General features: G+C 41.4%; 1 protein-coding gene across 2 annotated transcripts in view; it reads left to right on the forward strand.

The window, feature by feature from the left end:
- The first annotated feature begins 129 nt into the window (after positions 1 to 129).
- LOC121673264 (potassium channel subfamily K member 13-like) overlaps positions 130 to 12,527 on the forward strand; it is a 49,893-nt gene continuing 37,495 nt past the window's right edge. The window contains exon 1 of one of the 2 annotated variants that reach the window (XM_042046427.1): positions 130 to 569. In XM_042046427.1, the coding sequence (XP_041902361.1) occupies positions 230 to 569 (340 nt within the window). In that variant the 5' untranslated portion in view covers positions 130 to 229. The remainder of the gene's footprint in view (positions 570 to 12,527) is intronic. The other variant, XM_042046428.1, reaches the window with a different exon arrangement.

Below are 12,527 nucleotides of genomic sequence, written 5' to 3' on the forward strand. Positions count from 1 at the left end.
GAAGCGCGTCCGCTGCGGGGCCGTGCAGGGCCCGGCCGGGCTGCGCCCTGCCCCCGGGGCGAAGGTGCCGGCCGGCTCCCGGGAGCGCCGCTCGCCGCCGCCGGGCTCCGCGGCGCCCTGAGCCCCGCGGCCCCGCGTACGGCTGGCGGGAGGCGCCGTGATGCCCGGCGGCGGCAGCAGGGCCCCGACGTAGCGTGGCGGCGCGGCAGCCCGGTCCCGCGGGCGGAGGATGGCGTGTCGCGGCGGCTGCTGCTGCTCCAGCGCGGGTCGCCTGAACGCGGACAACGCGCGGTTCCTCCTGCTGGCGGTGCTGATCGTGCTGTATATGCTGTGCGGCGCCGCCGTCTTCTCGGCCATCGAGCTGCCCACGGAGCGGGAGGCTAAGGAGCGCTGGGAGGAACGGCTCGAGAACTTCACCCGGCGCCACAACCTCAGCCGTGCCGAGCTCCGGCACTTCCTTCGGGAATACGAGGAGGCGAGCGTAGCCGGCATCCGCGTCGATGACATCCGGCCCCGATGGGATTTCACCGGCGCTTTCTACTTCGTGGGCACCGTCGTTTCTACTATCGGTGAGCGGCGGGACGGGCGGGGCCCGGGGCGGCGGCGGGGCCAGGGCTGCTGGGGGGTCGGGGATGCGCTGTTCCTCTCCTCGCTGGCTCCCGGGCTCATAGCGGGCTTGTGCCGGTGCCGGGCATGGTCCTGTCTCTTCGCTGCTCCTTTTTTTCCCTTCTTTCTGCCAAAGAGGCGCTGCCGCGGGCGCACCACTCGCGGGAAGCGCTCAGCTCTGGGAGCGCCCCAGAAGCACCGGGCAGCCGGGCCGAGCTCCGGGCGGGCAGGGCAGCGGATACAAGGATGCTCTTCGCGGGTGTCATTGTCCTCAGTATACGGTGGCAGACTTTGTGAGAGACCAGTCTCATCCAAAGCCAAAAGCTTTAAACAGTCGCTGTGCGTCTTTAAGTTCTGGGAAATCTTATAGCAAATCTTGGATCTGGAGGTTTCATAGGCTATACGCTCAGAAGGGCTCTTTTCTGAGGATCGTCTGGTCTTAACAAGAACCATTTAATAGATTTTGTGGTGGCCAGCTGCAAAGTGTACAACTTGGAAAGACTGGGTTTCAAACCACTCGGCTTTTTGCTCTTCAGGCTTTTCAAGGCAGAACCGTCAAGTCGGTGGGCGCAGCTTATTTCACTTCTGAATAAACCTAAGTTTATTCCGGCTGAGGGAGCCTTCGGGGAAGGTGATACTGAATAGAAATTCCGAGCAGTCTGACAGATGTACATTAAGATGAAAAGGGATAGCACCAGGAACTGACATAAGCACCCGAGGGAGCCCATGGGTGTCAGCAGAAAGTCTTCATTCAGGCATCTGCAGACAGCTAAAAGCCTCGGGGGAAGGGAGCTTGCTTTAGTTAAAGACAGGCAATCTGTGTGCAATTATCACTGTGACAAATGGGATCACTAAATCTTAGTAATGGTATATCCAATTCACATCAGTCTGCCTTCACAAATGAAATGTACATTGATGTATGATTGTTAATTTTTCAGGAAATCTCCATTAACAGTTTTTTCCTGAAGAGGAGATTAGAGATGCCTTGGTTTATGTGGGATGTATAAGAGTTTGCCCTGTCCTGCAGCACACCCCTTCCCTACTACTGAGGTTTTTTAGGTCTGTGGTTATTCTGTTGTTAAAGGTGTCATTGGGCTGGTTTTGTATTTCCTCAGGGCTTCAAGATTTGGGTGGTTTGTGTCCTTAGACCTAAAGTCTGTAAGAGCCAAGAACTGTGCTTCAGTGTTCTTCTGAACTGGTAATTTGAAGTAATTTATAACATTGTTAAGCCCATTTTTGTGGATTGCTGTAGTTTGTTTGCCATTGTAACATCTCCCTTGAAGTGTCCTTCTTGTATGATCAAAATAAATAAACACTGTTTATGCTAACATTTGCTACAGCCATGAAATTGTAGTAAAAATATCAGACCAGACCACACCAGATCTCAAAAGTCCAGCTGCTTTGCCTTTATTCCTAGAGGAGGTCAGTTATATGTGACTTCTTTTCATGATAAATGTTTGCCCAGGCTGCCATTTCAAATCTGCCCTGTTGGAGATTCCGCAGCTTCCACAAGGAATCCAGCCTTGTGAATTATTACCCTGAGGTTTTCCTGGTGTCTGCCTTACTGCAGTTCAGTGACTTGCATTATTTTTGTCTTGCCATCCTTTGTACTCAGAGAATGGCCTCTTAGGTACTCAAAGACCATTGGCAATGTGTCCCTTCAGTCTTCTCTCAAAAACCACCGTGTTGTAACCCTTTTTGCAGTGATACAGTTACTTCTCACAGGTATTACTGATGCCAGTAGTTCTACATTAACATACATCTTATATAAATAAAATTGTTAAGGAGAGAAGCGTATCTGTCATCCTGTGAACTGTAGATGCTCACAAACACAAATACCCACTTATCCACTCACACTTTTTGGTAATTTCTGTAACTTGCTGATTTCCATTCCCCACATTTTACAGCTCCCTCAATGTTTCTGCAGAAATATCCTCAAGACTCCCTTTTCCTTCAGACTGTGTATGGTCTGTAGACTTTGGCAGTTTACATCCTGTCCCTTCTTTTGACCTGACATTGCTTTTCTCAGTCTTATGAATGATGGCACTTTCTCAGTGTGTTTTATGAATTGCATCCTTCTTTCTTTATCTAGTCAGTGGCATTGCACTCTTTAATCATATCAATGGCATATCTCTTTTTTAATCTTCTCGGTAGAATTTCTGCTTTGTGGGACTGACTGTGCATTTCAGTGCTTTAACTTAGCTTGTGCTTCAGGCTGGACCCTCCGGGCATTCTCAGGACTGTGCTTCAGCCAGGTCTCCTGAGATGTGCTACTCACAAGTGTTCTCCTGCAGGCTCTGCAACCACACGCTCATTTGTATCAACCATATTGGCATCCTAACAATGGATTTTGTTTTACGCATCTAAAATGAATATTTTGTCTCTCTTCTCAGCCCTTTCCAAATGGTCCATATCTTCTTTCATGCCCCCGTACAGTGCCCCAAAATTAATGTATTACTCTAGCTGCAGCCTTGCTAGTTCTGAGCAAAGTAGAAGGCTTCTTTCATGTGTTTTTCCATCTATACTTCTGGTGGTTATATACATTCCTACAGCTAAACAAAATTTGGTGCCTTCAGTTAAAAGTGGTTTTTTAGGAATAGGTGCTTATGACATATTTTTAATATCAGCTCACCTTCTACACTCAGTACTATGTGCTGGTGTAGAAGCTTTATATTTAGCAGGTAAGTTGCTGGGTTTTGTAAACTTTATATGTTTTTTTTTCTCTTTTACATAACAGGAATTATTTTGCTACTCCATCAGAATAAATTTATTTCTTCCTCAGTAAATAAGGTGAACCTAGCCATTTTGATATACTGCTAAAGCATCACTCAAACATTACTTGTAGCATCAACTGCTTCCTGTACTTTAGCTAGAAAGAAATACCATCACATTTTTCAGAGGAAAGTAGAGAGTTTTGCGGTAACTAAGGGAATAATCCTGTCTTTTAAATTAAGATTTGCATAAAATGTTTGTCACATGGATTTTGGAACATTGTATCAGTGCATCAAGTCAAGAGGTCAAAGTTAAATATAAACAGCCTATTTTCATTTGTCAAGAAAATACAAAGCTAAACAGAGCTGAACTAGTAAAAAATAATTAAGTTCTCACTTTAGTAATTTAAGAGTTTGTTCCATAAAAGTGTTTATGCCTTTTGCACAGTGATGTGTCCAGTGTGACCCAGTACTGAGCTTTCCTTTGCAGTAAGTGGAAACATTAGGAATGAAAGAACATAACCACAAATACCTGCCCAAATAGGAGGCTACCTAGACTATCCAGGAAGTGATCTCAAGGAATTAGCTGGTGTCAAAGCCTCTCAAGGCAGGTGCCTAACTAATCCATACATGGGCAGTGGCCTCCTCCAAAAGCCCACTTTGCTTTCGATCAGCCCTTTGTCACATAATGTAGTGTCCCTTTTGCCTAGAAATCAAGTAGTAGTAGTAATGTCTCAGGATGTGAGAGATCAAAGCAACTTCTCTCTAAATCAGGACTTCAAGCAATTCCTGTGTCTCATCCAAGTGCCCTGCCCACTGGCCTGGGGAATAATTTTAAATTGGGACTCTCAGTATTTTCTGTTGAAATTGTTCCGCTTTGCATAGCCTAATAAAATACCTGCAGACCAGAAAATAAAAGAAGATCTAAGTCCCAATTTGCACTTCAGTGAATGTTTATGTGTTTTATACAGAGACATACAGCATTAAGTAGGCTCTGGGTGTTCAGCAGCATTAGACTGTAGGGTCACAATCATCATCAGATGCTCTGATGTCTAAGGACCTCTGGCACAGTAGTGCCTCCAAGAAGTAGGGAGCTACTGCCCAGGTGTTTGAACATCTATGCATTGAATCTTCATGCTTATCTTTTGTGACAGACACCTGGGCATCCTCAGTTCCACTGGAATTCCAATAGAAATAGGTGGACATTACTATCCCTGAGTAATACAGAGACCTGGCGCACTGGGGTATTTGCAGCAACTAGTTCCTCCTCTGTTCCTTGAAACCATTGGATATAAACTGGTATTGACTTCAATTGCATCAAGTGAGGAATTTATCAGTGCATCAAGACACCCTCATCTCATGTACAGCTGTTTTTCTTTCCATAACTTTAGAAAACTGAAAGAACTTTATTTCCTTTTTATTAAAAGAAAACAAACAAACAAACTAACTAAAACAACAAAAAAACCCAAACAAACACCACAAAACACCTGTGTCCAGCCCAGCCCATATTATGATCTTGGTTAGAACCTGTTCATTTTAACTTAAGTGGAATAAAATGTATCTTGTTAAAAAGGCATAACCTGAAGCAACTTCTCAACCTGACTTACGACATTCCTGCCCTTTTCACAGGCTGCTGGAAGTTGGAGGGGATCTCTGGAGATTGTCTGGTCCAACCCCCACACTCCAAGCAGGATCAGTGACAGCCAGCTGCTCAGGGCTGCATCCTGTTGGAGTTTGGGTATCTCTGTTGGTGGAGACTCCACAGTCTCTCAGGACAACCTGTGCCAGTGTTTGACCAACCTTACGTTAAAAGAGTGTCTTTTTCTCCCATTCAAATGGAATTTCCTGTATTTCAATTTGCACCTGTTGCTTCTTGTCTTCTCTGTGTGAACTGTGTGAGCAGTGAGGGAAAGGAGGAAATTATATCATCTTCACAAAATGAGATACATTTTCTGGAGAAATTGTCAAAATTTGCATCCTTCCTGTCTGCAAAAAGCGGCAGCAAATTGAGCTGGAAGTGTAAAGTCTTGGTACAAGGTGAGAAAAGAGATATGTTAACTGATGCATTACCTGAGGCCCAAAAGGTAATATTGCCTGGAGTGAAGGCTGAGATTTTTACCATAGAGAGTGATGAGCAACCACATGGTGTATTGTACGGAAGGGATAGAAGGAGTCACAGCATCTTCTTTAAGCAGCCTCTTAGAAAGGGTTCCTCATGGAAGTGGTGTTTGCTAATGGGAAAGTCTGCATGGGGTGAAACAACTGCACTGCTCATATTGCAGCCATGTCACGGAGTGAAGGAAGGAGTTCTGGAAAGTGTCAGAAAGTGCCTGTTTCCTCATTTTCACCTGTCAGTGCAGTTCCTGCTAATTGGAGTTACAGGTGTGCAAAAGAAAAGTGTGTGATAATGCCCAGCAAACCACAAAGGTCGTTAAACCCAGAGAGCTGTTCATAGCCTTGAGACCACCCTCTCTTTCCTGTATACAGACTGAGCAAAGAGTGGCAGCTGCAGCAAATTCTCCACCTGGGACCATGCCAAGCTTGGCCATGGTGTCACAGAGACCAAATGATCTGCCATTACCTAACAGTACCATGTCTGAAGTATTTAGAATCATAGAATTGTGGAATGTCCTGAGTTGAAAGGGATCCACAAGGATCATTGAGTCCAACTCGTGACGCTGCACAGGACACCCCAAGAGTCACACCATGTCCCTGAGAGCATTGTCCAAACACTTCTTGAACTCTGGCAGGCTTGGGGCTGTGATGACCTCCCTGGGGAGCTTGTTCCAGGCCCAGCCATGCTCTGGGTGAAGAACCCTTTTCTAATATCCAGCCTAAATCTCCCCTGACACAACTTCAGGCCATTCCCTTGGGTCCTGCCACTGGTCATGAGAGTGAAGAGATCCTCTTCATTCTGACCCTCCCCTTCCCTTATCGAGGAAGTTGTAGACTTCAGTGTGGTCTCCTCTCAGTCTCCTTCAGGCTGAATAGACCAAGTGACCTCAGCTGCTCCTCACATAGTTCCCCTCGAGGCCCTTGATGATATTCATGGTCCTCCTTTAGATGCTCTCTAACAGTTTAATGTCTTTTTAATATTGTGGTGCGCAAAACTGCACACAAGCTGCAAACAGCTCTAACAATTCAAAATAACCTGCTTTAGCCATTGAGCCATAAGCAGAGCAGGAAAGGCATCTCTAGAACAAAAGGCTTTTTAGGGAAGTTGCAGGCTAACTGAGGCCAATTACTTGCCTTACAGAGGCATGTAGTTGTCAACTCACTGAAGTTGTAATTGCCACCAGCCTTGGACTGCATCTGTTAATAAACTAGAACATTGCCCACCTTTGAAAGACACGCTCAAGTGAACGGTTACTCTAACTGTACCAAAAGCTTTCTATAATATATGATAGATCTGTATAAAGCAAAGACATAGGAAAAATGTGAAAAGGAGAACATTGGTTATAATGATAGGATTGTCACCAGTCTCTGCTATATGCAGAACAATGTAGAAATCTTAAAGCAAACCATGTAATAGAAGGGAAGTATAAAATTAAATCAACCTGGAAATCTTACTTTTATAAGCAAGGTCTAAAAAAGGTACCGGTGTGATAGCCTAGCATCTTCTCTCTTGGACACTGGTTAAAATAAAAGTTAAGCCACATAGTTATAACCCACGAGGTTAGGGGAAAGGCCAAGTTCATTCTCACAAGTAAATTTTCTTCCTTCTGTTAGTGCCAGTCATCCAATTTTACAGAAGATATCTAAAATAAATTGCATGAATTAATATGTCCTAATGTGCCTGTTCTCTGACTGGAATAAAATAGCTGATGTGCCAAGTGCAAAGGTTGATACTTCTACTATTAATGTTGAAATTTTGGTGAAATAAAATCCCACTCTAGCAATCTACAGATGGACACCCAGGCAGTGGCTGAACCAGATCAGCACACCGCTGTTGGCAATACTGACTGTAACTTCTCTGCCACAAGTTCTCTCTCTCTCTCTTAAATGAGACCAGTAAGTAGTTAAAAGTGTTCTGAACTCTGTAAAGGAAATCACGTTATCGGTTACACTCTCTCAAGAAGATTGGGATTAGGTTTTGTGTGAGGAGTTGGCATTTTCCAGGGCATGACTTTATCATATTATGGGGATTTCTTCATTTGCAGGTGAATATGCTGGGACCTGAGCACGAGTTCCCTAGTAAGTTTTTGAAATGTATAAGCAATGTGAGAAAAAACCTTTCTGGATTTGATTTTAACCTAATAAGTGTAGAAGGCAACTTCTATGACCCCAGAGTGGCAGAGTTCATTATTCTTTAGAGGGAAAGGAAGAAGTACAGAAAATCAGGGGATTTTGAGAGCAGAACTTTAAATACAGATGTGCAGTTTGGAATCTCAGAGGAACTAAAACTAAAGAAAAATTATTTAAGGCAGGCTATCAGTTTCCTGGACAGAAGATATGAATGATCCTGGCTCAAGGGATCCAAATGTGAAGTGTGGAAGGAGGACAGGAACTGTAAAGTTAAATTTTAAGTTAATGTCTGTTACAAGAAGGACGCATATAGAAAATGGATAGAAAATTAGATCCATGAAGACAAATAAAAGGAATAAAATGGAAATATGGGATCAGATACAAAACTATGCTATTAGCAAGGAGTGTCAAGGGTGATATGAAGTGCTTCATCAGCACAATACTGATGAGAAAGACTAAGAAAAACATTGGTCTGCTGTATAGAAAAGAGGAAGAGCTCTCAAAAATTGATTCCAAGAAGGCTGAAATGTGTAATGGCTTTTTCTGTATCAGTCTTCTGAAAAGGTCAACTCTGAACTGATGTGTGGTGCAATTAACACTTGTAAGAAAGGGGAAAGTAAAAGAATGGGCTAGAATCCCTAAATCTGTCAGATATTTTTAAATAATTTAAGCTAACTCAGCTGCATTCTAGAATATTCAAAGAAATTGCTAAAGCAATAAGGAGCACTCTGGCAACTCATAGAAGGATTTGAAATTCCAGGCAACTTAAAATGACAAACATTTTGCCAGTCTTTAAAAAAGGAGTGATGACAGGAAGAAATTAAAAAAGAATGTGTTTAAATTGCAACAAAGAAGTTTCAGGTTCTATATGAGGAAAAGTTTTCTAAATGAAATTAGAAAAAAAATGTGCAGTCTCCCTAGGAATGACATTGAGACTTCATCACCAGAGTCCTTTACACTGAAGTTATCCAGATACCCCACAAGAATTATGTCAGAATCCTTAATTCCCTCATTTTGCAGTAAATGGATGAGATGACCTTTTTCTGCCTCTGCCAGGGCTTTTTTTCCCAGATTCTGTGATAGTATGTATTTATTATTCCTGTTATCCTGGAAAAAAAAAAAAAAAAAAAGGCAAGGTGTTAATCATGCTGCATATAGAATCTTGTTCTTTGGTAATTTTTAACTTGTATTTTTAGGGTGCAAATAAAAAGAATTTTTTGACAAATTTATGCCAAACTTCTTAGATTTTTTTTTTAAACCTTCAGGAAAAAACCAACATTTTAATATTAAGATTAAGCAGGCTTTGAGATGTGCAATTATGCTACCCTGCTTGGTATACATCTCAAATTAAATAAACTTTAAACCAGCCCAAAATAGAACTGATCATGGACTGAGAAGCACTTACTTAATTAAAGCAGTGAAATCAGATATAACAATATCTTTGCTGCTGGAATGAAAAAAACAAAGCTGGATGGAAAAATAGTCATCAAGAAAACCAGCTAAAAATAAACAGAACATTCTTTTGAAGATCTTGGTCCTGCATGGAGTTAAGTACTTTGCTGGAAGTCTCTGTTTTGGCAGCTGTACCTCCTTCTGCTTGTGTTTGACATTCTGGTATGACTTGGAGACAAAGAGCACGAGGAAAGTACTGTTACTGTCCATGTTTTGCACAAAACACTGCTGAAAATGGAATGTGGTCCTTCAGGTGACATGCAGAAGGGACCACGTAGGAGCCCTGTGTGTCTGAATGAAATGTTGCCGGTTCTCTGGGTGGACATGGGAAGGAGCCTCCATTCCCAGGCTATTGCACTGCAGCCCTTTGCAGAACTGTGAGGAGATCAGGGCCTTTGCAGCTCCTTGGGAGACTGGGCATACAAACACGGGGCCAAGGAAAGCTCCAGGAGGTATTGCCTTCCTCCGGATGGGCCAGCTGGAGGATGCATCCATTCCCCAGGCGAGTCCAGCCTACTCACCTCGTGAACTGATAGCCCTGCTATTATCCCGATACTTCTGCCTAATACTTACTTCTAAAGCGTCTCTAATTTTCCAAGCCAGAAATTTCCTGAGGAGCCTGCTGCAGGCTGAACAGGAGATCAGTTCTATGGACTGTAGCACTCACCACGTTTTCTGTTTTTGGACTAGAGGGGTGACACAAGTTTTCCTATTTCCTGGAGGAAAAATTCCTTTTTTTCCTATTTCCTAGAGGAAAAATTATTTTTTAAATTGAAAGCAGAAGCCTAATCAGGGCTGAGAAGATTAGACATGCCATGAAGTGGGATAAGTTGGATGGAGAAAAGAAAAACACTTATTTAAACAAATTACTTGCTGGTTACAGGAGCAGCCTTAATTTGTCCCATGGATGAATTCTAGGATAAAGAGGGTCTGGGTATGCTGAATGGTGAGGCTGTTAAAGAGAAAAAAGAGACTGTATTGATTTAAGTGATTAATAACTAGTCAGTTTAAATAATGATGTATATTATAGTTATTAATATAAAATAATTATTTTGACTTGGATTAACCCACATATAGAGAGGGAAAAATTTTTTCTTAATTATATCATAAATGCTGGGGGAACGCTTGCAAACTTAAATCCCAGTATTAGCTGACTGTCTTAAATGAGTTTTAGAATAGTTTGGTCAAGATATAAAATACTGAAAGGCTTTGTTACTATTTATGTTTACTCATGGATAGTACTGTTTGTCCTGTGGAATTATTTCTGCTGTTAGTTTCAGATGACTGTTTTACCAACAGTTAATATATTAAAGTTTTTTCAGCACATTAAAAATACTTAAAACCAGAATTGTTTCAATATTAAAAATGAAAAAAAAGAACTTTTTTAGCTAAATAGTGAAATATTATTCTGTAATTTAAATTGCCTGGAAAAATACTTAGTACTGTAACATGGAAAATTTTATAGCATTCATGAGTCTTCAGTGTTCCATTGATTTCACACTGCCATCCCTGAAGGCAGAATATGGCTCATGGAAGTGTTTCAGACTTCTTGACAAGTGAAAATTCAATATATCAGTAGGTGATGTTGATTGCAAATATAGCCCAGGCTTTTTGCAACCTTAACCAGTTTTGAGTTTGAGGTGGTTATGTTCTCACAGTGAGAATATTAATAAGACTCTAAATGTGATTTTATGCACACAGAACTAATCATGCCTATTTTAAGTGTAACTGGTTTTAATAGAAAGCAGTTCTGCTGAAAATCTGATAGTTTCAGTTACTGGAAAACTAAAGAAGTGGAAAGTATATATTCCTTCAGTGTAAATATGTAACATTGTAAAAAAACCCCAAACCAAGAAGCGTAACATTGAATTTAAAAGTACTAAAGGTAGGTGCAGACTAAAAAAAACCAGTTTCCTCTTTTAAGCATGTATTTGCATCCATTTTGTACTTTTCCACAAGACTCTTTGCGGTAATTAGTCAGAGCTTACAGCAACAGCTGTCCAGCCTTCTTGCTAAAATAGACTGTTCCTCATGTACATCTGTGCTAGTGATTCTCTCATTCATAGCTGCCTGTAGGGACAGCTGAGTTTTGTTGATTCTCTCTGGTAGAGGATAATGCTTACCAAATAGGCATGATACTGAGTTCCGTGTTCTTATGCGCACACATGAAGTTATTTATATCGTCAAGCTCAAAAATCTTGAAAAACTTAGTTAGAGCAAAACCAGCATGTTCCATGAATGGCATGGAAAATAAGGAAATATAGTCCAGTTAGAGGCAGAAATATTTTTCTGAAGTTATTTCCATAAAGATATAAATAGGATAGTGCTGTTAGAGTAAAATCTTCTCTATATATGTAACTTTTCTTTCATATTGCAGAATAATTCCTTTTCATAATAGATCTTCCTTTTGTAGTCTTCTTACATCACATCTCTTTTCCATTCCCTGTATGCTATGCACTGGCAGTGTTTTGCTGTTTGTTCTAAGAAAAATATTTTGTAATGGCCAATTTCTATTATTTTTCTAAGTAGGAGTTAATTTTGTTATACAGGCTGCTCTTCTTCCTTTCATTTTTCATGTATAATGCTTTAAATAGTAATTCTCATCTGCTCAAAGAGCTAGAGTCTGCCTTGTCCCTCTCATGCTGCAGTATTCATAGTTCATCAAGTCAGCAGGTCCATGTTTGGACTGTGGTTTAATGAGAAAGTTCTTAAGACTGTCTGCGTTCTCCAGGGAGCAGTTCTGGCCATTCCTTCCTCTTTTGCCACAAATCTAAACATCCTCTGCTGAAGGAGATGCTGCCTTTCAGACAAGCTGTAAACCAAAACCCTGCAGCATTAGAATGGTCCTGGCACCCTCTGTAAAACTTCAGCCTTGCCCATATTTTAATTTTGATGCTCCTGGTAAAGGTACATAAAAGGAATTTTCACCATGTTTTCAGTTGGACACTATATTCTGGCTGTTCTCTGACACCCCACAGGGATATAAGTTTCAGAAGTTATAGTATTGAAGTATTGCAAAAAGAGATAAAACGTAAATAAATAATAAAATACTCACAGATGTCCTTAGTTATAACTTTCTTGAGGACCATCAGTGACAGTTTCAACATTCCTACATTTTTTCCTTCTAATTTCTTTGTCTGGAATCCAAAAGAGCAAAGCAATAGAAGGTAGCAGGTAACAGGCTTGTCAAAGTACTACATATTTTGTAATTTATACAGCTAAAGCTGCATTAGAAAAAGCTTTGCAAATTGTCCTTTTATAAGGAGAAATGTTGCTACTGCACTTGCTCCTCTACAATGAGTTATCTCCTACCTCAAGAACTGATTCAGGAGAGTACTGGAAAAAGAAATTAACTGGATGAGGTTTTATTGTAGAAACTTTTGAACTGTTTTCCTGATGTATTTAAAATTGAGCATGTGAATAACAAGGTGAGTGAATTTTCAATCACTTTAAAAGCCATCTTTTGCACTGTACTTCTATACAGATTGTAAAGATTTTCACTATTCAACTCAA

The sequence above is a fragment of the Corvus kubaryi genome, unplaced genomic scaffold (genome assembly GCF_017639235.1).
Source record: "Corvus kubaryi isolate FWS band 111438036 unplaced genomic scaffold, C.kubaryi_AGA036_p1.0 65302, whole genome shotgun sequence".
Taxonomy (NCBI): domain Eukaryota; kingdom Metazoa; phylum Chordata; class Aves; order Passeriformes; family Corvidae; genus Corvus; species Corvus kubaryi.